The sequence below is a fragment of the Mastigoproctus giganteus genome, chromosome 2 (assembly GCF_048544385.1).
Source record: "Mastigoproctus giganteus isolate SK-2022 chromosome 2, ASM4854438v1, whole genome shotgun sequence".
Classification (NCBI taxonomy): domain Eukaryota; kingdom Metazoa; phylum Arthropoda; class Arachnida; order Uropygi; family Thelyphonidae; genus Mastigoproctus; species Mastigoproctus giganteus.
Genome location: NC_143576.1, coordinates 49,262,665 through 49,286,804, shown reverse-complemented (window position 1 = coordinate 49,286,804; position 24,140 = coordinate 49,262,665). Strand labels below are relative to the sequence as shown.

General features: G+C 41.5%; 1 protein-coding gene across 1 annotated transcript in view; it reads left to right on the top strand.

Moving 5' to 3' along the window:
• LOC150089295 (CAP-Gly domain-containing linker protein 1-like) overlaps nucleotides 1-24,140 on the top strand; it is a 291,929-nt gene that overhangs the window by 144,755 nt on the left and 123,034 nt on the right. The window contains exon 3 of the mRNA XM_090388928.1: nucleotides 13,184-13,322. Coding sequence (XP_090245054.1) covers nucleotides 13,184-13,322 — 139 coding nt within the window. The remainder of the gene's footprint in view (nucleotides 1-13,183; nucleotides 13,323-24,140) is intronic.

Sequence of the window (24,140 nt, the reverse complement as noted above, 5' to 3'; positions counted from 1 at the left end):
CGTCATCACTAAAAGCACGAAGATTCACAGATCTGTCTCCCGTGGTTTCCCCCAAGGATCAATTTTGGGTCCTAGTTCTCGATGATTGGCTGCTTAGGACGACTGAATTTCAAAATGTGCAACAACTTTCGTATGCACATGACATTATCATTTTAGAGAATGGAAACTCAAGATCTGAATTAGAACTCTATGCCAATGAAGTACTCTTTGAACTATCGTCCTGGTCCTCTAAGAACAAATTAAAATTATCCCCAACCAAATCGAAGATCATGATTTTTAAACACAAATTAGACTATGGCAGACTACCAGTTGTAAAACTTGACAAGAAATCACTTCCACTTGTCCGAAGCACCAAATTTTTAGGAGTTATCATCAATGACCGCTTTTCCTTTACTGCGCATATTCAACATCTGTCCGTCAAAGTTAAGAGTTTTACCGCAATGTTGCTCCAAATTACCAGACAAGACTGGGATTGAACACTAAAACCCTACATCTATTTTATAATGCTGCTATAATCCCAATTACAACCTATGCTGCCAGCCTTTGGTTTAGACGTACTGCACTTAAAACTGTACAAACTAAGTTATCCACTATTTAACGTTGTTTTCTCCTTAGCTTACTTCACGTTTGCCGAACAGTATGAACTCCAGCTCTACAGACTCTTGCAGGCACTATACCACTTGACCTGCATGTTGTGTTTAGAGTGCTTTGCTTTTACATCCGCAAAGGCATTTCTACGGAATTTCAGGGTATCATTGTTAACCCTCAGGCCGATCCCAAAACTGAGCGAACCAGATGCTGGAATTTGTTAGTGAACAGGCATGTGTTAGTGTTAGGCAGAATAGATGGAATTCTATCGAAAAAGGAGCAATCACCAAAAACTTCGTTCCCGACGTAACTGCACTACTTTCATCATCTACCAGAAAATAGTTTTCACCCTCACTGTTTACCTCCTATATATTAACTGGTCATGGTTCGCTTAATGCAAAACTCTACCAATTCAGACTTTCCAATACAGTCTCCTGTCGATGTGGGCTACCGGAAGACTCTCCTCACGTACTTTTTGAATGCTCCATTTACGAGGATCTAAGATTGGCTCTTAAGGCAACAGTACCAAACTTGTGTCCCGGAGGTGAGAAGTTGAATTTCTGTCAACAATTTCCAGGCCCTTCAAACCTTCTGCAATGCTGCTTTTAATCGCAGGAAGGCTTTCAACCTCAATGTTAATTCAAGAAATTAAACTGAAAACACATCATAAATCATAATACAACTGTTTGCTGCCTAGTCGTCCTAATGACGTCATATACAAAATTGTTGTGGCTTTCAACAACACGCAAAGATTTTAACAGATGCTGCGCTTTTCTGACTCATCCTTTATCAAGACTCTCTGCAACTAAATCCTTCCTCTGCTCAGTGATACCGTCATCGACCAGGGACTTCTGACACCACTCCAGATTAACAGAATTCAGAATTATATCTAGAATTTGTTCCTGCCGATCATGTTTGACAATACACCTTTTCTCTTTGAATACACCATGAATTGTCAAACTAATAGAGCAAGCTTATCTGCGAAAAGATCTAAACCTCCCAAGGACTTCTTAATTCATTTCACAAATATACGTGGTCTCAATTCTAATCTCAACGATGTCCATTTCCACTTGCAGTCTGCCAAACCTCATGTACTTTTTCTGACAGAATCTCAGTTATCGGTTGATTCAAATACTGCTCATCTCAGATACCCAAATTATTCGCTGTATGATTCCTTTCGCCTCAAAGGTGGTACTTGTGCATATGTCCGTTCTGATATTCCCTGTCAGAGACTTGGCAATTTGAAATCTCCTCTCTTTGATCGTCTCTGGCTTAAAATCTCTCTACCTCATTGTGTCAAATTCATCTGTTGTCTCTACCGTTCTCCCAACTCGACTAATCACTTGGAGCTCTTTGACTTCCTCTCGTTGCAACTTGACTTTCTCCAGTCCAACTCTCCTAACAGTGAGGTAATTTTCCTTGGTGATTTTAATGTTCACAACCCCAGCTGGCCTCCGTTTTCTAGTCACACCGACCCAGCAGGTCGAGATGCTGAGGCTTTTGCAATTACTAATGACCTAGCACAGATTATTAATTTACCTACAAGAATACCGGACAATCCTAATCATACAGCCAATACGCTTGATCTTTTTCTCACAAACAACCCTTCTAAGTACATGGTCGAAGTGAAAGCTCCTTTAGGCACTTCAGATCACAACTTGTGATTGTCTCTTCTCCAATGGAACCTTTATCTGATGGCTATTCCCAACCTCGTGTTGTTTGGCATTACAAGAATGCAAAATGGGATGACCTGCGAGACTTCTTTTCTTCTTTTCCTTGGTCAGATTACTGCTTCAAAACTTCTATTGTCAACGTTTGCTCAGATCGCATCAGCGAAATTATTCTTGCAGGAATGGAATCCTTTATCGCACACTCCACTTTAAAATCTCGTCCTTTATCTAAACCTTGGTTTTCCAATAAATGTGCTAAGGCTGTCCAAGAGAAGAATGTTGCATATCGTAATTGGCTTGTTTCTAATTCTTCAGTTTCATTTTCTGCCTACACCAAAGCTGCAACAATTGTAAAGCAGTTATTAATCAGTCCAAACTAGAGTTTGAACAGGCTAAGAGTAGAAAACTTGCTTGTTGCCCTAATGGTAGCCGAGCATTCTGGTCTCTTGCCAAAGCTATTGGCTGCAACTTTTGCCCATCTCTGCTCCCATCTCTGTCCAAACCAGATGGTTCTGTTGTCACTTCAGCCAAGGATAAAGCTGACCTGCTAGCATCCCATTTTTCTTCCAGCTCATGTATTAATGATCTTGTTAAAAAACCTCCCACCATTCCCAACACACTCCATTCAATGCCTCCTGTGGTCTTCCGTCAAAAGGATATCAGAAGGATTTTGATGAATCTCGATGCTAAGAAAGCTCCAGGTCCTGATGGTATTTCTCCACTTGTTCTTAAAACCTGTGCTCCTGAACTTACTCCTATTCTTTGCCGCCTTTTTTCACTTTCTTATTCTAAAGGTGTTTTTCCTTCTGCTTGGTAATTTGCTCATATTCAGCCAGTTCCTAAAAAGGGTGAAAAATCCCTCCCATCCAATTATCGTCCCATTGCAATTACTTCTACTCTTTCTAAAGTAATGGAGAAATCAATTAACCGCCAACTCTAAAACTACCTAGAAACCTTCCGTCTGATCAACGATCACCAGTATGGATTCCGTCAGTGTCGATCCACTGGTGATATTCTGGCTTATGTTACCCATTTGTGGACTAATTCAATGGAAAGGTTCGATGAAACACAAGTAGTTGCTCTTGACATCTCAAAGGCTTTTGATTGTGTTTGGCATAAAGGTCTTCTAAACAAGCTTCCATCTTATGGTTTACCAACTGTTTTTAGTAATTGGTTATCCAGTTTTCTCTCTGATCGCTCACTGAGGGTTATCGTTGATAGCTCTCTGTCTTCTAACTTCTCCACTAAAGCCGGTGTCCCCCAAGGTTCAGTTCTTTCCCCCACTCTTTTCCTCTTGTATATCAATGACCTTCTTCCATTGACTGGAAATCCTAACCATAGTTTTGCCGATGATAGCACATTGCATTCAACTTTCCATTTTGAGAAACCTTGTCTTGCTCAATCAGCTTCAACTTCTCGAAAATTTGCTACCAATTCCTTCAATGCCGATCTTCAGGTAATTCTCCAGTGGGACAAAGTCAACTTAGTTGATTTCAACCCTTCTAAAACTCAGTCTTGTCTTATATCTCGCAAAAAGGATTCTTCTGCTCCTATGCTTATCTTTAGTGACACTCCAGTTTCTAGGCAAAAGGATATATCTCTTTCGGGGATTACCCTGACTTCTAATCTCTCTTGGCACAAGCACATTACAAATGTTGCTTCCTCTGCATCTGAAAAACTTGGTTTTCTCTTTCGCTCTCGGCGTTACTTTTCTTCGAAACAGCTGCTCACTTTGTATAAATCGCAAATCCGCCTTACCATGGAATATTGTTCCCACATCTGGGGTTGTGCCCCCAAAACCTCTCTCAGGCTTCTTGATTCCATTCAGAAGAGGGCAGTTAGGTTAATTAATGATTCATCTCTAACAGAGTCTCTCCACTCGCTGTCTCATAGACGCACTGTTTCTGCTGCATGCCTCTTCTACAGATACTTCCATGGGCACTGTTCTTCTGAAATAGCTTCTATAATTCCCGCTCTCTCTTTCAAAACAGTCCGAACACGTGCCGCCACCAGCCAACATCCATTTACTGTCCAACTTCAAACCCACAGAACCAACTTTTCATCTTCCTCATTTATTCATTCAACTGCCGTTTTCTGGAACAACCTTCCTTCATACGTATTTCCTGAAAATTACAATCTACAGAATTTCAAGTCCAGTGTCAACAAATATCTTCTTTCGTCTTCTCAATCTCCAACCCAAGCACGGTACTAAGTACTATAGGTTCTAATACCTCTCGTGTTTGGGGTTCACATAAAAAAAAAAAAAAAAAAAAAAAGTACCAAACTTGTGTCCCGGAGGTGAGAAGTTGAATTTCTGTAAACAATTTCCAGCCCCTTCAAACCTTCTGCAATGCTGCTTTTAATCGCAGGAAGGCTTTCAACCTCAATGTTAATTCAAGAAATTAAACTGAAAACACATCATAAATCATAATACAACTCTGTGCTGCCTAGTCGTCCTAATGACATCATATACAAAATTGTTGTGGCTTTCATCAACACGCAAAGATTTTAACAGATGCTGCGCTTTTCTGACTCATCCTTTATCAAGACTCTCTGCAACTAAATCCTTCCTCTGCTCAGTGATACCGTCATCGACCAGGGACTTCTGACACCACTCCAGATTAACAGAATTCAGAATTATATCTAGAATTTGTTCCTGCCGATCATGTTTGACAATACACCTTTTCTCTTTGTGGACCACTTTGGGCAGCACTGGATAAAGACGTGGGCAAGAGATGGATAAAGATTTTAATTATTTTTATTTTATTTTTATTTTTATTTATTTTATTTATTTTTTATTTATTTTTATTTATTTTTTATATTTTTTATTATTTTTTTATATTTTATTTAATTATTATTTTTTTAATATTTTATTTAATTATTATTTTTTGTTTTTTATATATATATTTTTTCTTCCTTTTTTATTCATTTTTATTTATTTTTTTTTTTTTACTTTATGCTATTCTCACCTTATTTCATCGTATTCTGCTGTCCTGTCTCCTGGGAATGTGTGTGTGCTGTTGCCGGCACGGGATTCTTTTGAATGGCTCAAAATCCTCTTTGAACATTCAGTGCGTGACTGTTGAGGTTGGCCATGGTTTATGTGCAGTTGTGGCCTACTTCCCCGTAGTGCAGACGGACACTGGGCAGGCTTTCCAGGTGATCGCCTGCCTGGTGACAAAACGGCCAGAAACAACTAAACAACACAACAACACACACACTGCACGAACATAACATTGCACACATTTCTGGCCTGTTACAGTGCTCTGTAACCATCACAGTGTACAAATACGGAGTTCAACTTTCGCTCAGGTGCCGTCCTACATAAGATACTATACATACACACGTACGTTCTTATCAGATTGGTGTTATGAATATGTAGCAAGTGCTGCTTGGCAATCCACCGTTTCCTGTTGAATTTTTCCCAGAGTTCTTCAATGTGATGATGGAATCTTAATTTTCGATCAAAAGCCATACCCAGGTCTTTCTGCTTTTCGACGCAGGGGACCAAGACTCTGTCTGTCTATCGCAGGTTGAATTATTGTTGGAAAAGAGCAGAGCATTGTTTAAACTCAAAAAATTTCAGTCATACAAAAATTATGATATGCCCACGCTAAAGCACATTAAAAGAGCACTTTCTACAAAAACAACAGCTACCTTACAACATGATCCAGTTTTTGGATTCTGACATTTGCACTGAAGGTATACAAAACAGATTTATAGCATTTAATTCTTATGAACAAGAAGACAAGCCTAGCTGACACCATTTACTTTTGTACACATCCAAACTCGATTCAAGATAAGGCCCATTGCGATGCATTTTATGTTGACATCAAAGGTGCTTTCGACAACATAGATCTCAAAAAAAGCTTTTGAAATACTAAAAAATCATTTTCTCGTTGGCACAACGATTATTTCCTATCTTCAATACAGCCTAAATCGCAGACTTCTCCTCTACCACACTAGTATTGACAATACTAGTGTGGAAGAGGAGAAGTAGTATTGACAATATTCTCGTACCAACCTCAACAGGCATTCCTCAAGGAACCGTTCTCTCCAGTACTATATTTTAGTTAAGGGGAAGTCTTGCCTGACCAATTTGATTGGATACTATGATGCAGTCACAAAAGAACTGGATGCAGGGAATAACTTTGATATTATATACTTGGATCTTAGAAAGGCTTTTGATACTGTTGCACATGGAAGACTGCTGCACAAATTGGAGCAGTGTGGCATTGGAGGCAAGTTGCTGCTATGGATAAAGGGGTGGTTGAGGGGGAGAAGACAGAGAGTGGTAATCAATGGACACTGCTCATCGTGGACTAATGTTATTAGTGGAGTCCCTCAGGGTTCAGTATTGGGGCCTTTATTGTTTTCTGTATTTATAAATGATATTGATGATGGTATATCAGGCTTAATGTCCAAGTTTGCAGACGATACGAAGGTTGGCAGGGTTGTCAAGGACACTACTGACACTATGCTGCTGCAACAGGATTTGGAAAGGTTGAGCAGATGGGCTTCGAGGTGGCAAATGAAGTTTAACATTGACAAATGTAAAGTACTACATATGGGAAACAGCAACCCCAGAGCAGCGTATCAACTCTGTGGTACTACACTGACAGTGGTAGAGAATGAAAGGGACCTGGGGGTGGTGGTGCAGGCAGATATGAAGTTCTCTGAGCAGTGCAGACGAGCTGCAAGAGTAGCTCATGGTGTATTGTCAATGATATATAGGAATTTTTCTAGCAGGGATAAGGAGGTGATTATTCCCTTGTATAAGGCAATGGTCAGGCCACACCTAGAGTACTGTATACAGGCCTGGAGGCCTCATTTCAGGAAGGATGTAGAGCTGCTGGAACGAGTACAGAGAAGGGCAACTAGATTGGTGAATGGGACAAAGGGGTTCTCTTACGAAGAAAGGCTTAAGTTTTGCAAATTATAGTGTCTGGAAACTAGGCACCAGCGGGGTGATCTGATAGAGGTGTACAAAGCCTTGAATGGTTTGAGCATGCTCAATGCTGATGGGATTCTTCCTCTAGCTCAGAAAAATCACCTGAGAGGGCATAAATTCAAATTGAGGAAAGACAGATGTAGGATAGATGTGCGGAAATTTGCCTTTAGCCAGCGGGTGGTTGGTGGGTGGAACAGACTTCCATCCCTTGTCGTGGAAGTTGATAGCCTAAATAAGTTTAAGGCTCAGCTGGACAGGTATTTCGAACGAACAGAGGGGTGAAGTGGAAGTGGTTATTTTTATTTATTTATGTTACTTTTTTTTTTTTTTTTTGGCTGATGCTGCATAAGCTTGCTTTCTTGCATCAAATGCCTCTACTAATGCTAATGCTAAATGCTAATTTTCAGCATCTCTTCAATCACTTCTACAAGAAAATCCAAATCTACTGGCATATACCGATGATTTAAAGTTATTTATAATCTCCAAAGCCTGTGATGATAATTGCAAAGTTATCAATGATGCGAATTCACAGATTTGTGAAATCATCAAATATCTGAAAGAGCTCAATCTGACTATAAATGCAAGCAAATCTGCTCAAATTACTTATTCCCTTCAGAATCAACTCAACCACATAGAAATAAAAATTGCAGATGTCCCAATCCCAAATGTTTATGCTCACGAAGACCTTGGAGTTGTTTTTGATAAAAATCTCTCCTTTAATGCCCAGTATTTATGTCGCTCAAAAAAATTCAAACAGCAAAATGGTTAATCAAACAAGAAACAGCACCGATTCAAGACAGAAAAAGAGTCATTAAGCATGTTCAAAGATGCATCTTTCCCATTCTGTCTTATGCATCCGAAATCTGGTCCGGTGCTCCTCAAGTAACCGTAAAGAAATTCCTTGCCCTAGAATATTGGGTTCTTAGATGATTCGATAGTAAGCTTCGTTTTCCCCATACAATAATCAGGCAACAGCTTTATGAAAACTTAAAAACAAAGCCTCTGCAAAAGATGATCAACGAGTCTGGAATCATTCTTCTTGCGAAGTTAATCACTTCTGCATGCGATTCACCACACTTAGCCAATATAACAGCTGCCCCCAACAGAGAAAATTCAAGAAACCAGCAATTCAAATCCAACCTCTCCAAGCTCAAACAAATGGACAATGAACAATGTTCCCCAATGCATCCCTTCACCTCATAAATCATCACAACATTGATTGCAACAGGTTAATCAACTCTGAAGCCTACAGGAGTCAGATCTCCGATAAAATCAAGAAAAATAATCCAACCCAGTAACTCCAACTGAAAGCCAAAGGTCCTGTTGTGCAAATTCTTTTTTAATTAATAACTATCATTCCTAGTCATTGTTAATGTCTATATGAAATCGGCTATGTACATATATTCGATTATTTTATGTTTTTTCCTTTGTAATATTATCTGCCCCTAGCCATGTGCTGTGATGGGTCTGCGGTAATGGGCTTGCTGTATTTGCAATAAATGAATATTTATTTATTTATTAATATCCTAAATAAATTTAAGGCTGAACTGAACAGGCATTTGGAACGAATGGAGGGGTGAAATGTGAGGGTTTTTTTTTTTTTTTTCGGCTGATGCTGCTTAATCTTGCTTTCTTGCATCGTATGCCTGTACTAATGCTCATGCTAATGCTATTTTTGGAGGGGGGGATAGCCCAAAAACCTATTGCTCTGCTGCAAGAATAATTGCATTACAAACACCTAGCTAGTGTCATTCGACGTACCTTTCATTCCTCTCTTGAATGAAAACAATACAGACTTGGTTATCCGAAGTGAACCGGATAACATGAAAATGATGGAAAAGGAAGAGATACCAGGAAATTCTGGAGCGCCTATGTCGCAGTCAGCTCACAGTGAAGACCCGGTCATAGTGGACTGCTGTGAGAATACTGAATCCACGCAATCTGGAGCTTCCGCCTCCAAGCGGAAGTACAAGAAATATGTTGCACCAAATACTGACAGGAAGACTCGCTCCCAAAGTGAAAACAAGGAATCCACAGAGCAAACTGCCACCCAAAATGACAAAGCCTCAGGAAAACCATGGCATAAACTACAAGAGACCCAGCTCTCCCAGAAGGAACCTTCCTAGAGCAGTCCCTTGCTTTGCGAACTACTCTGGGGAGCCTCTTTAAGTAGCCAACCAACAGGATTACCACTGTTCTCGGCGCAGAGATCGTCTCCATTTGGATGAAAATGGAGACCATCCTGGTACAAACCAGGCTAGAGAAGGAAATTTCCACAGGAAAATTGCAGCTCCTCCAAAACAGTGGAACAAACCAGGACTCCAAACCACATATCTATTGACTGGACATGAGTTATTTAGAAAGAGGCTATATGACTTTGGAATCTCAGCTACTCCGCGGTGCTCCTGTGGACAGGAGAAGTCCTGGGAGCACCTGGTCTACGAGTGTGACCACTACGAGGACCTCAGATGTCAACAATACACCAAGATTCACTCGCTTATTCGAAACAGGAAGACATCGTTCTGTAAGAGGAAGAGACTTACAAAACCTTCACACTTTTTGCGCAAAATCTGTTCACAAGACAACGAACCCTCCCTTCCCCTTGACTGGAGGTATCCCAAAAGTCACAAATCCACGAATAGGACAATATCAATCACGAGACAACAGCCATCCCGCAATGGCCAAGAGTAATGGAAATACAAGTAAGACTGTGACTCAACTCGGTCAGAGACACTACAGAAAACCAGAAAAACCTCATCTTGCCTTGTTGGGCACCTGGACTAAAGGACATCCAAGATGGTCATATGACTCATCATACACTCTTTCTCTCTTGAACGGTGCTTTCTTTCCCCTGTAGTGGGAAGAGGGTGCTTTGTCCCCCACTCCTCCCCTTCCCCAAATCTCTTCTCTCTGGTGGGGCACGGACCTGCTCCACTGCAACCGCGGGGCCATCCTCTCTATCGACACCTTACTTCCTTTTCTTCCCTCCAGTCTCCAGTCTCCCCCTCCCTTTACTGTTGACTTTCACAGTGTTTTCAGCCCTAAGAGTCCAAATTTAACTACATCAAAATTTCTTGCCCGACCCATTTATAGAAAATATTATTTCAGCGTATAGCCCCTCGCAAACGTCTTCTAAATTATTCTATCAAACACTAATAACTAACCTCGAGCACCTTTTTTTTTTTTAGGTTCTAGCCACTGAAATCCCAGGAAAGTAGATGGGAGGATCCGCCAGAGGACTATATGGGTAAAACCCGGGCGGCCTCGCCGTGGCAAGGTAGGGTAATGTCGTGTCACACTAGGGGCCCGGCGGCTAAAAGGCCGGATGAACAAGGACAAAACATGCTACATACTACATGACCCATATACTTTTAAATCCCTGGCTTGTCTGATTCATTGCACATACGCAGAGATGGGAGAAATCCCAGGAGCCGTTCGACCCATATATACCTATACATATACCAGAGGTCTGGATGACAATTTACATCCATTGAAACTAGAAGTCTGCAGTCAGGCAGGACAGCTAATACAGACTGTAGGTAATGGTTGTAGGGGCTATATTCTCTCAGAGAGAGAGAGAGTGAGCTGGCTAGCAATGTGAGCATCTGCTGCCTGAACAGTGCACAGTGTGTTGACTTTGGTCACTATGTGAGAGTGGGGTTCCCTTAGGGTAACGTTGTACACCAACTCCATAGGTGAGCAAGCCATAGGTGAATATTCTATACTTATATGCATTCAGGGCTTTTTCGTATATTGGACATTTAATATCCAGTCTATGGTCCAGCCAGCGTAGACTCTATCCTGGCTTTTGATAATATCCCAGGTTCTGGAAGACATTTGCAGTTGCAGTCTCTAATGCAGTTGTAGTGTAATTGGGATTTGGAGGGTACAGCCCTTTTGAGAACAAATTCTCTACATTTCAAGTGGCATAATCTCGGAAAAAAATTTATATATACCGGCACTTCCTCCATGCAGTTTTGGATAGTTTTTTTTTTTTTTTTTTCTACTTCAAAAAGTTGTTACGGTGGGTCCTCCCCCTTGGGGAAGCCTCATTTTAAGGATCAAAGTTTCCATCTCCTTTAACTTTCTGATTTTGGAGGCATCCTCCTCGGTGGCAGTTTCAGTAACCACCCCTCTCGTTCTTATACTTTCTTAGTCTTTCTTAATCCCTTTATTTTTAAACTTTTCATTTAAAGCTGATGTTGATTAATAACTGCCTTACTGGAAGAGTGCGATTCAGTATTTGTAATATTTATTATAACCATGGTCTCTGGTTTCTTAGGGTGCAGAGTTCGTCTATCTGGGCGTAGGTGATGATTCTGGTGTGTGATATTTCTTATTGTTTTTATTTAGGCATTCAACTTTTGCCTAGAGAATTTGATTTTGACATGTAAAGTTGTTACTTGCTTCTGTAGAGCGGACCAGTTCTCTGATTTGCAGTCTTACTGCTATTGTGATTCTTCTTATTGTGAAGCCATAATTTCCTCCAATATTCCTCCAGTATTCTGTGTTGGAAAATAACATCTAATGGCCTTGTTTTGTCTGTGTTGGATCTTTCTTCTCTGTTTCGTTGTTAGATACTTTGGAGTCAGATTTCCGACTGGATTCCTTAGTGTTTTCCACCTCAGATGATTCAGAAGGCGATCGCATGGCTTGCAGCGTCTCCACTGAGATGTGGACCCTGGATTATAGCCAGTTGTTTCAAGTTCAGTGTCCTCTACCGGTGTTCTTTGCCTAGTATTTCTTTTTAAAACAATGTCGCATATCGCTACTGATTATATCGACGTTCGGCATTTCGGTTTCCGGGTGGAAAATAGTGTGTTGGGGAGGGGAACACTGCGATGTTTTCACGCCTAAATTCTTTGATGTAGGGCAAGGAAAATTAATATCATATGCCTTACTAGGTTTAATATGTGCCAAGATGGCAGTTGTAAGTTTTGTGGGTGGGGGTCACAGCGGTTACAAACCACGTTAACGCTACTAAAACTACTATTTTCACTTTTACGCACAATCAGCATACATTCACGACAACCTATATTGCTAGCAACAGTACATCCATTTTTAGAAAAATTTAACTGAATATTCACTTCTATGTTATCACAATTCATGTAATCCTGAATGGTAGGTTGAAAATGGAAGCCACGTCATCAATCGCTATACTGTTAATAATGACCGTCCTAGTTACAGCTAGAGGAAGGATACAAAATCGATTAGAACTTAATGAAAATTAGCAAGAAAGCACTTTTTTTATGGTATGATGTGAGCAATACACGGAGGAACCAGTTCTTTCCTGCTTCCTTCATGCATCGTGGCCGTGAGGTCCAACCGGGAGTACGGCACCATCGTAATATCCAAGCCCGAGACGGGATTCGAACCCGCGAACTTTGGGTTGCCAGGCAGGCACTTTACCCACCCGGCTAGCCCGGTCGGCAAGAAAGCACTGACATGGCAGATTTCTAGCAGCTGCATCTATACTTAGGATAATAGATGCAACTAAGGCTAAAATCCTACGAATCCGACATGTTTGGCGTGCGCTGAAACCAGTGGAAATACGGAAAGGGGAGTCCTAATAAAAGGGGATGCAGCTTCAACATACCATTTTGAACCCTGCTTCGACATGACTGATGGTCCTGGATGGTTCAGCAAAGGTCAATCGGATGCCAGTATAAGAACAAACCTAGAAATTTAGCTGATAATGTTTGAGCCCCACTATATATTTTGACATTCAAGATGTACATATATCTGACATTCAAGATGTTCAAACGTATATTAACATGTTCTTTGATGTTTTACAGGCCTAATTAAGATAAACAGATAATTCATTGTATTAAATGTTTCATTTCGAATAATAAACTGATAATTGGGATTGTGCGTTAACGTTTATTTTATATGTTGCCAACAACATGAACAATAAGAAATTTTTAAATTAATGTCCCATAAAATTCTACTGCATAGATTTTTTTCTTCTTTCCAGGTACTTCATTTGTTGTATGAAGTATGGTCTGTTTGCTCCAGTTCATAAAGTCTCTAAAGTATCTTCTGGCTACAAGAAAAAATCGGGAAGCCATGATTCACTGAACAGGTCTGGTTCCAACATCACAAGGACAAGTACGGTAAGCATCCACTATGATGTTTAAGAATAAACGTAGTACAAATTGTGGAGTTGTTAAGAACTCAGTGCATGACGTAGACAAAGGAATGTGCGGGAATAGCCTAGCGCAAATCATATCGCAGTAGATGGAAAAAAATGAAAATTCAGTCGAATCTCGTTAATACAAAGTTCAAGGGATCTAAATTTTCACCTTTTGTAATAACGAAGTTTGTAGTAACGAGATCTCCCAAAATGTCACAATTTTGTCGGGTTTTTTTTTTTGTAATTTTTTGGTACATATTATATATCTAGGAATAATAATAAAGAGTATTAATATCAAATATAAATGAAAAAAATAAATGTCCATACATTTCTGTAGAAAGCGAAAAATGCACACAGATCCAGAAATAAGACTAGAAAACCAGCTGATACCTCTAGCAAATTGTATACGTTTCCTTGGCCTGATTCTTGATAAAAAACTTAACTTTTTGGAACATATCAAATGCCTCCGAACAACCTGTCAAAAAAAAAAAAAAAAATATTCTCAGCGTTCTTTCTGTAATGAAGTGGGGAGTTGATCGGTTCACACGACTTCACCTATACCGTGCTATAATCAGATCAAGACTGACTATGGAGCCCCTGTGTATAGCTCGTGTAGACCAAGTGTTATCAAATGGCTTGATTCCATATATCATAGTGCCTTACGAATTTCCTTAGGGGCATACAGAACATCGCCTGTACAAAGCTTATATGCAGAGACCCATGAGCCTTCACTATATCTCCGGAGGCAAATGCTGCTATTAAACTATGCTATTAAAATCCGAAGTCTTCCTCATCATCTTACTTGGCAGTATCTCTTCAATCCACAGTGGGAGATACTCTACAGCAATAAACCCACAGTAAATAAACCAGCTGGAATACGACTAAAAGAAATAGTTTCAAAATTGGGCCTAAGCTTTGACAACGTGCATGAGGATAATAGCATAAGCATTCCACCATGGCACACTTTCACGCCTAACTGTGACACTTATGTCACAGTTAGGCGCGACAAAACAGTGGGGAAAAAGCACTCTGGCAAATGTCAATATAAAACAGATGCATGCAGCTCACTCATCACAGTTCTCTGAATATCTTCAAATATATACAGACGGCTCTAAAACAGATACCAAATTTAGTGCTGCAGTGGTCTTACCACACACTGTTATCTCACAGCAACTCCCAAACCAATGCAGTAGCTATTCTGCTGAGCTATTCGCCCTACTAATGCCCTTAAAATACATTGCGTGTTCTTCTCTTCTGAAACATCTCATATACACAGATTTATTGAGTGCAATAATGCTCTCCAACAAAAGCAGACTCCATCACATCCCATTCTTTACCAAATACAAGCTTATCTTGTGAAACTGAAAAGCAAAATGAGGCAAGTAAAATTCTGTTGAATCCCAGGACATACAGGCATTGAAAGTAATGAAAGAGCTGATCGATCAGCAAAGAATCCTACAAATACAAACCTAAGGCTTTACAAAGTTCCTCATTCCGATTACAGACCTATCATAAAACAGGTTCTCCACACTCAGTGGTCACATATATGGCAAAATGAATCAAACAATAAACTGTTTCAAATAAAACATGAACTTCAGCCATGGAATTCGAATCTTCGTAAGAATCGGCACGAAGAAGTCATTTTAACCAGACTGCGCATTGGACATACACATCTCACACACTTTTACTTACTCAAGAAAGCAAATCCTCCAGAACGTCTACTGTTCTTGTCAACTCACTGTAAAACATTTCCTTATAGAATGTCCACAATACCACATGGCGCGACAATCAGCCTTCCATCTCCCTATAAATATTTAGGATTCCCTGACTTTATCACAGATTCTAGGCGATAACTCCAATATTGAAAATATATTTACTTATTTAAAATTAATATGATATTTTAGCCAGATATAAACCATAATTAAGAAACGTGAACGTCATTGTAACATAATACTAATAGATAGGCGCAATATGGCCAAAGTTGCTTTTGCGCCAAAATAAATCCAACCACAAACATAGCATTACAAACATTTTTGGCCTTTCTGCAGAGTTTTTGTAACATCACAGTGTACCACGGCGGAGTTGAACTACCATTTGGGAGCCAACTTAAATAAGATACTATACATACAAACATACACATGAATAAAAAAAAGAAAAAAAAAACGTATGCGTAGTAGGTAGAGTATGGGTTAAAGACTGAAGAGGGGGTGAAGGCAGACAAAAATATGGGGGGGTGATAGTGAAGACATTAAGGGTTCAGTGTTATTCTTAACGTATGGCTATTTACATCCTTTGCCTAGTAAAAAGGTCCTCGGGGAATCGCGTCAGGGCTTTGTATTGTTCTTCCGTGTTAAGGAGGAGAAACTCTTGCCTTTTTGGTAAATATCTGACTCTCATGGCCAAATGCATCTTACCTCCTCGTATATGGGACAATCAAACATAAGATGATTAATCCTCGATCTCTCCTCGTACACAGGGTGGGTTTTCAGTGTGCCTGAATCCAGCGAGTTTGCCTTTGAAGGGGCCATGCCCTGTTAGTAGGTATGTTGTATGGAGTCCTGGAAAGAACCACGGTGGTGATTTGGGGTGCCCTCTGTTTGTCTGTGAGAAAAAAGCATGGGTAACCTCTTCTTTGTTGGAGGTGGCTTATCTATTTTGCTACACCTTCAGTAGGTGAGTCTGAAGGCATGCTTTTTCCATCTTCCTGTTGTTCGTAGGATCTGTTGTAAAGTCCAAGAAGGTAACTGGGACACTTTTGGATATGTAATAGAACATTCCGGTTCTGGAGAATTCAAGAGCAAGTGGGAGCGTTCCTGAAATTGCCTGTAAGGCAGGTGTACTTACAGTACTGCAGGTGCGGGTAGTGGCAAGGAGGTTGGAATCCAATATTTTTCTGTTCACAGCCGGTGTAGTTTTGTCATATCAGACGGTCGAATCGCATGAGATTGCGGGGACAAAGATTGTCTTATAGGAAATCGCCACTGTTCGCTTCTTAAGACCCTAATCACTTTACGAGACCCTGGCCACCATGGCTGGTATTTTCTGATCATTGTCCTGAGGTATTTAAAGTGTGGCTGAAAGGATAATTTGATGTCTAGTAGTACATAGTGGCATAGTATTTTGGGTCAGGCGCCACCGGTGGTTTCCCACATCTGCGCCACATGTACTCTGTGATGGAATGCAGAACAACTGCAAAGGCCAGAGAAAAGTGTAATGTCTGGTTTAAGAAGTACTGTGTTTTGTTCTGTTATTGTGTCTCTAGCTGCTTGTGCCGCAGGGCCCCTAGTGGGATCCTACATTGCCCGCCACCACCACTGGGAGGTGAGTGAGGCTGCCCGTTATACTCTGGCTGGTCTCTGCCAGGGTCACCTGAGCTTCCTGACAGAGACCAAGTTAAAAAAAATAAAATAAAAAATAAATAAATAAAAAATAAATAAATAATTTAAAAAAAAATAATAATAAAATAAAACTTTTTGTTGAAGAGAGCACACTAGGAAGTAGAGTAAGAGTAGAGTGGGGCAGAATGTAGGGTAAGGAACACAGATGGACCAAGATGGGACACGGTGATTTAAGGTGAAGTGGGAGAGAGAGGGTATAGGGAATTAAAGACACGGTGGCAGGTGTCCCTGTATGAGCGCGATTGGCCTTGCGCTCTGAAGGGATATCCTGCACTCAGTAGAGTGCCAGCAGCATAGATCCCGCACCCACAAGAGGGTACCAGCATCATCATACCCCAGAGTGGGGTTTGCATGCTAGCTTGGTTGCTTTAATTTCCTGCACACTAGGAATTAGAGTAAGATGTGGGTGATGCATTTATTCTACCCCTGTTGAGGTTTGCAATGGTGGTGGAATGTTCTGGTCAGGCCTGTCATGCGTGTGATAAACCCGTCATGTTAATAAGTACCTGTGCAAATCGGGTGAAGGCTGCATAAGATCTTTCATCGTTTATGAGGATGTGCTCCTGTTGGCAGGGGCTGGATTGTATTTCGGTGAAGAGTCGTAAGCGGAAATCATCATATGAGCGGCACTCGTACATAACGTGGACCCAAGACTCCTCATCTCCACAATGGCAGTAAGGATTGTTTTCGATACAGACCGCTGTTAACTTTTGCTGGAATGGGCCGTGCTCAGTAAGCAGAAAGGTTGGCTGCAGTCCAGGTGAATACCAGGGAGGAGACCTCGGACAGGTAAGGGCGATTTTGGGGAAGAACTTCTTAGTTACTTCTCCTTTATTTGTTGCATTCCAGGCCTCCTGCCATACATGCTGCAGGTGGCTGGCGACACGCCTTTTTTCTTGCTTATGGCCATTTGTGAGGTCCAGATAATTTGAGTGGGAATACCTTTCTTGTGGCGCTGGTAGAGGCCTCTTTTCAGTACTTCCAGGTCGAGGGGCATGAATCCTGCGATGACTTGGAGCGCAGGGGTGCTGACTGTGCGGCATGCCGTGGTAACAGACAGAAGCATAAATCGCTGAATTTAAACGAGTTTACGCCTGTTCCGCTCAAGTGTTGCTCTAGTGCACCATATGGAGGCCCCATAGCCGACAATCGGTATGAATACCGCTTTGTAGATTAGAGAGAGGGCCTTGGTCTGCGGATTTGAAGTTTCCCTTTCAACAGGATGGACTTCGTTTTTTTTACCCGAGATAGATAGTTGGTGCAGTGAGGCCCAATTCTGTAGCCGTCCGAGAGCTCAGTTTGCTTTCACTTCCAGTCCATCTCTTGTGTCAGAGTGCATTACAAGAGCAAGGTCTTCAGCGAAGGCCAGGGGTAAGACCGCGCCGAGATCCAACCACAGGAACTCGTCCAGGACAATTTACCACAGGAATGGTCACAGAACAGTGCCCTGGGGGGCAACCCCCTGGTAACACATCAGGAGACTCATTGATATTTGGTTACAATTTGGACGGATCTGTTGTTGAGGTAGGATTTTATACTCCAGTCAGCCGCAGCCGCCTAATAACGCTGGGCCACCACAGCTGGTTGAAGGCGCCGGCGAAATCCATCATAATGGTTAGGGTATACTTGTGCTGCATTTCATTAGTTTGGGAGATGAGCTTATGGATGGCGTCCTCAGCGCTGAGACCCGTCTTGAAGCCAAACTGCAGTGCTGAGGCAAGTTGTTTCCATTGTAACAATCAGTAAGGCGGAAGAGGAGGAGTCGTTCTTGAAGTTTAGCGAGAACAGAGAGCAGTGCTATTGGCCTGTAGGAGGTAGGAAGGTGTGTCGGCTTTTCAGGGTTTTTAAGTATTAATTTGAGAGTAGCTGCTCTTCAGGTAGCAGGGAATGAGCCGTCAGCCAAGCATCTATTGAAGAGACTGAGTAGGGTGGTAATATAAAGTTCTGCGAATTTCTTAATCACCTCAACTTCAAGGAGGTCAGAGCCAAGGGTATTCCCTTCTTTTGTCTTCGCTAGGGCTAGGTTCATCTCTGCAAAGGTAAATGGTGCTTCTGTGTTGTCTGGTGCATAGGCTTCATTGCTGGCTACTATTTGAGTTTGCTCTGGGCTTAACTTTATGTTTTCCGGAGGGAAGAGGGTATCAAGAATATTATTTAGAGAGTCAGTCAAGAGGTGGTGAAGGTTCCATCAGGTTTTTGCAAGGAGTCCAAGACTTCTCCCTTGGGCAGCTTATTGATTACAATGCAGAAGACTATTCCCCACGGGCTGCTAGTAGTACACCTAAATATTTTAACTGTGTTGCACGTTTTATTGTGGTGCCATCAATGTTAATCTGTGGTAGTCTGCGCAGACCACCACAGATTAAAAAATTTCAAGAAAGAAGATTTCATCCGTCCCACTTCAGGGGGTTCATGAAATCATCTTCGGTTGAATAGTGAGAAAGTTCTTTGCTGCCCAGGTTTGGAGAAGTTGAATGGCGTGGTCGACAGGGTATCTAGCTCAGCTCTGGAATTTGCCTCCCCTGTGAGAATCAGATCGTCTGCAAAAGCCTGGGATTTGACATCCCCCAGGTCCATCTGCGTGGGAACCTTTCTTTGTGATAGGTAATCTGCCATGGTCTTGTATAGCACAGTGGTGTGGTCACCGTCCTCCCCACACCGGGGGGGGAAGGCCCAGGTTCGAATCCCGTCGATGATGCGAGGAACTTTAGTGGGCTTTTTTCACTCCGTGGCTGAGTTAGTCGGTAACAGGCGTAGATAGCAAGGTTTTTTCCTCAGAAACTGCGGTTTTTTCGTCCAGCAAAACAGGCAAATCGACCAGAGAACACACGCAATTTACAGACACGAATACGGGTTAATGTAATCATTTACGGCTAACCCTAATATAGTAATTTAATTTATATCCCCAGGTCCATCAACAGAAACTGATCAAATACAACATTCTAAAGCAGTGGGCCCAACATGGACCCCTGCGGACCTCGGTAGATTAGTTTTGTTAGTTTATTGAACAAACAAAATTAATTGAATTACAGAAGATGCCTAACGAGACTGCAGATACCATTTCTACGTATGTTAAAGAAACTCTTGAAAAAAATGTTTTTTTTTTTTTTTTTTTATGTGAACCCCAAACACGAGAGGTATTAGAACCTATAGTACTTAGTACCGTGCTTGGGTTGGAGGTTGAGAAGACGAAAGAAGATATTTGTTGACATTGGACTTGAACTTCTGTAGATTGTAATTATCAGGAAATACGAATGAAGGAAGGTTGTTCCAGAAAACGGCAGTTGAATGAATAAATGAGGAAGATGAAAAGTTGGTTCTATGGGTTTGAAGTCGGACAGTAAATGGATGTTGGCTGGTGGCGGCACGTGTTCGGACTGTTTTGAAAGAGAGGGCGGGAATTATAGAAGTCAATTCAGAAGAACAGTGCCCATGGAAGTATCTGTAAAAGAGGCAAGCAGCAGAAATAGTGCGTCTATGAGAAAGCGAGTGGAGAGACTCTGTTAGAGATGAGTCATTAATTAACCTAACTGCCCTCTTCTGAATGGAATCAAGAAGCCTGAGAGAGGTTTTGGGGGCACCACCCCAGATGTGGGAACAATATTCCATGGCAAGGCGGATTTGCGATTTATACAGAGTGAGCAGCTGTTTCGAAGAAAAGTAACGCCGAGAGCAAAAGAGAAAACCAAGTTTTTTAGATGCAGAGGAAGCAATATTTGTAATGTGCTCGTGCCAAGAGAGATTAGAAGTCAGGGTAATCCCCAAAAGAGATATATCCTTTTGCCTAGAAATTGGAGTGTCACTAAAGATAAGCATAGGAGCAGAAGAATCCTTTTTGCGAGATATAAGACAAGACTGAGTTTTAGAAGGGTTGAAATCAACTAAGTTGACTTTGCCCCACTGGAGAATTACCTGAAGATCGGCATTTAAGGAATTGGTAGCAGATTTTCGAGAAGTTGAAGCTGATTGAGCAGAACAAGATTTCTCAAAATGGAAAGTTGAATGCAATGTGCTATCATCGGCAAAACTATGGATAGGATTTCCAGTCAATGGAAGAAAGTCATTGATATACAAGAGGAAAAGAGTGGGGGAAAGAACTGAACCTTGGGGGACACCGGCATTAGTGGAGAAGTTAGAAGACAGAGAGCCATCTACCATCACCCTCAGAGAGCAATCAGAGAGAAAACTGGATAACCAATTACTAAAAACGGTTGGCAAACCATAAGATGGAAGCTTGTTTAGAAGACCTTTATGCCAAACACGATCAAAAGCCTTTGAGATGTCAAGAGCAACTACAAAGTATTTGTGTTTCACCGAACCTTTCCATTGAAGTAGTCCATAAATGGTAACATAACCCAGAATATCACCAGTGGATCGACACTGACGGAATCCATACTGGTGATCGTTGATCAGACGGAAGGTTTCTAGGTAGTTTAAGAGTTGGCGGTTAATTGATTTCTCCATTACTTTAGAAAGAGTAGACGTAATTGCAATGGGACGATAATTGGATGGGAGGGATTTGTCACCCTTTGAAAAAAGTGAAAAATGGCGGCAAAGAATAGGAGTAAGTTCAGGAGCACAGATTTTGAGAACAAGTGGAGAAATACCATCAGGACCTGGAGCTTTCTTAGCATCAAGATTCATCAAAATCCTTCTGATATCCTTTTGACGGAAGACCACAGGAGGCATTGAATGGACCGTGTTGGGAATGGTGGGAGGTGTTTTACCAAGTTCATTAATACATGAGCTGGAAGAAAAATGGGATGCTAGCAGGTCAGCTTTATCCTTGGCTTAAGTGAAAAACAGAACCATCTGGTTTGGACAGAGGTGGGAGCAGAGATGGGCAAAAGTTGCAGCCAATAGCTTTGGCAAAAGACCAGAATGCTCGGCTACCATTAGGGCAACAAGCAAGTTTTCTACTCTTAGCCTGTTCAAACTCTAGTTTGGACTGATTAATAACTGCTTTACAATTGTTGCAGCTTTGGTGTAGGCAGAAAATGAAACTGAAGAATTAGAAACAAGCCAATTACGATATGCAACATTCTTCTCTTGAACAGCCTTAGCACATTTATTGGAAAACCAAGGTTTAGATAAAGGACAAGATTTTAAATTGGAGTGTGGGATAAAGGATTCCATTCCTGCAAGAATAATTTCACTGACACGATCTGAGCAAACGTTGATATCAGAAGTTTTGAAACAGTAATCCGACAAGGAAAAGAAGAAAAGAAGTCACGCAGGTCATCCCATTTTGCATTCTTGTAATGCCAAACAACACGAGGTTGGGAATAGCCATCAGATAAAGGTTCCATTGGAGAAGAGACAATCACCAAGTTGTGATCTGAAGTGCCTAAAGGAGCTTTCACTTCGACCGTGTACTTAGAAGGGTTGTTCGTGAGAAAAAGATCAAGCGTATTGGCTGTATGATTCGGATTGTCCGGTATTCTTGTAGGTAAATGAGCAATCTGTGCTAGGTCATTAGTAATTGCAAAATCCTCATCATCTCGACCAGCTGGGTCGGTGTGACTAGACAACGGAAGCCAGCTGGAGTTGTGAACATTAAAATCACCAAGGAAAATTACCTCACTGTTAGGAAAGTTGGACTGGAGAAAGTCAAGTTGCAACGAGAGGAAGTCAAAGAGCTCCAAGTGATTAGTGGAGTTGGGAGAATGGTAGAGACAACAGATGAATTTGACACAATGAGGTAGAGAGATTTTAAACCAGAGATGATCGAAGAGAGGAGATTCCAAATTGCCAAGTCTCTGACAGGGAATATCAGAACGGACATATGCACAAGTACCACCTTTGAGGCGAAAGGAATCATACAGCGAATAATTTGGGCATCTGAGATGAGCAGTAGTTGAATCAACCGATAACTGAGATTCTGTCAGAAAAAGTACATGTGGTTTGGCAGACTGCAAGTGGAAATGGACATCGTTGAGATTAGAATTGAGACCACGTATATTTGTGAAATGAATTAGGAAGTCCTTGGGAGGTTTAGATCTTTTCGCAGATAAGCTTGTTCTATTAGTTTGGCAATTCATGGTGTATTCAATAGTATGAAAAAGTGGGTGGGACATGCTGTATGAAGTAATGAAATTTTTGGATATGGCGTACATGTGGTAAGAATATACCCAGATCCTTGACATAACGTGGCCTCGACAATGCTCCCCGCATACACACTACTCGTACTCCCTCCAGTCACTATCTGGCAGAGTAGAGGTAGCAAGATTATACACTGGCTGATCCGGAAGCCTCCTAGAGAGTTACCAATAGGTTTGGTCCGGTGTACTAACTAGCGGCCGGCCTGCGAAAACCGTTTTAGAGCTGTACCCTCGAAATGTAAGGAATATTGGATCTCGCCACGACGTTCATCATAACCTCAAAAGTCATCAATCATACTGCATGATGGAAGAGATAGGGAGGGGTTGACCGGAACTTAGCTCTAGAAACTAAACATGGGTTTCACCCCTTCAAGCCCCCAATAAGCAAAGTGGTGGTATTTCACCGGTTGATGAGAGTCATCTACCACCTAGTACTGCCTGGTAACATAGAGGGGCGGCGTTCCTCCATATGGTGTGGGCGCCACACCTCGACCCCTGCTTACGTTGGTTCACACCTGGGTGGTCACCCACCATGTGCTTGTGCATGGAGGTTATACCCAGGATTACTAACAGTCCCACCATCGTGAAGGTGCAAGCAGAGGATTTGGCTGTCACAGACCGTCCGGACTTCGCCGAAATTGGGTCCACTTGACTTGAGTGTCACCCGAATATCAGTTCCATCGGCGTTTTAGACTCCCAGGTGCAAGTACAGCTTGTCTGGCCTATCTGAGAGAATGTCTGTGACAACCTAAAGGACCAAAATGTATTGCATTCACTGGGGACAATTGCAATACAATGTTTGGAGGACTGAGACGAAATGAAGAAGGGAATAATGTCTTTGCAAAATTAACGAAATTGTTGCATAACAAGACTTTGATTGGAATGGGCTGCCTTGCACATATTTTGAACAGTTGTCTTCAGAATGCCGCAGAACTTTGGGAAGTTGATGTAGAGAACATTGTTTTTAAAATTTACCAGTATTTTCATAATTATACAGTCCGGACTGAAGAGCTTAAGGAATACTGTGAGTTTGTTGAGATTGGATATAGACAGCACCTTTCTCACAGCAAGACGAGATGGCTTTCATTATTTCCAAGCATCACAAGGGTCATAGATATGTTTCCAGCTTTACAGGCTTATTTTCTGTCCCAAGAAAAACCTCCCATTGTGATTAAAAGGTTCTTTGAAAATGGATTTAGTGAGATTCATCTTTGGTTCATGCAATCACTTATGAGTGCATTCCATACACACATACAACGAATTGAAAGGGAAAGTAACTCAGCTGCAGAAGTGCTAGAC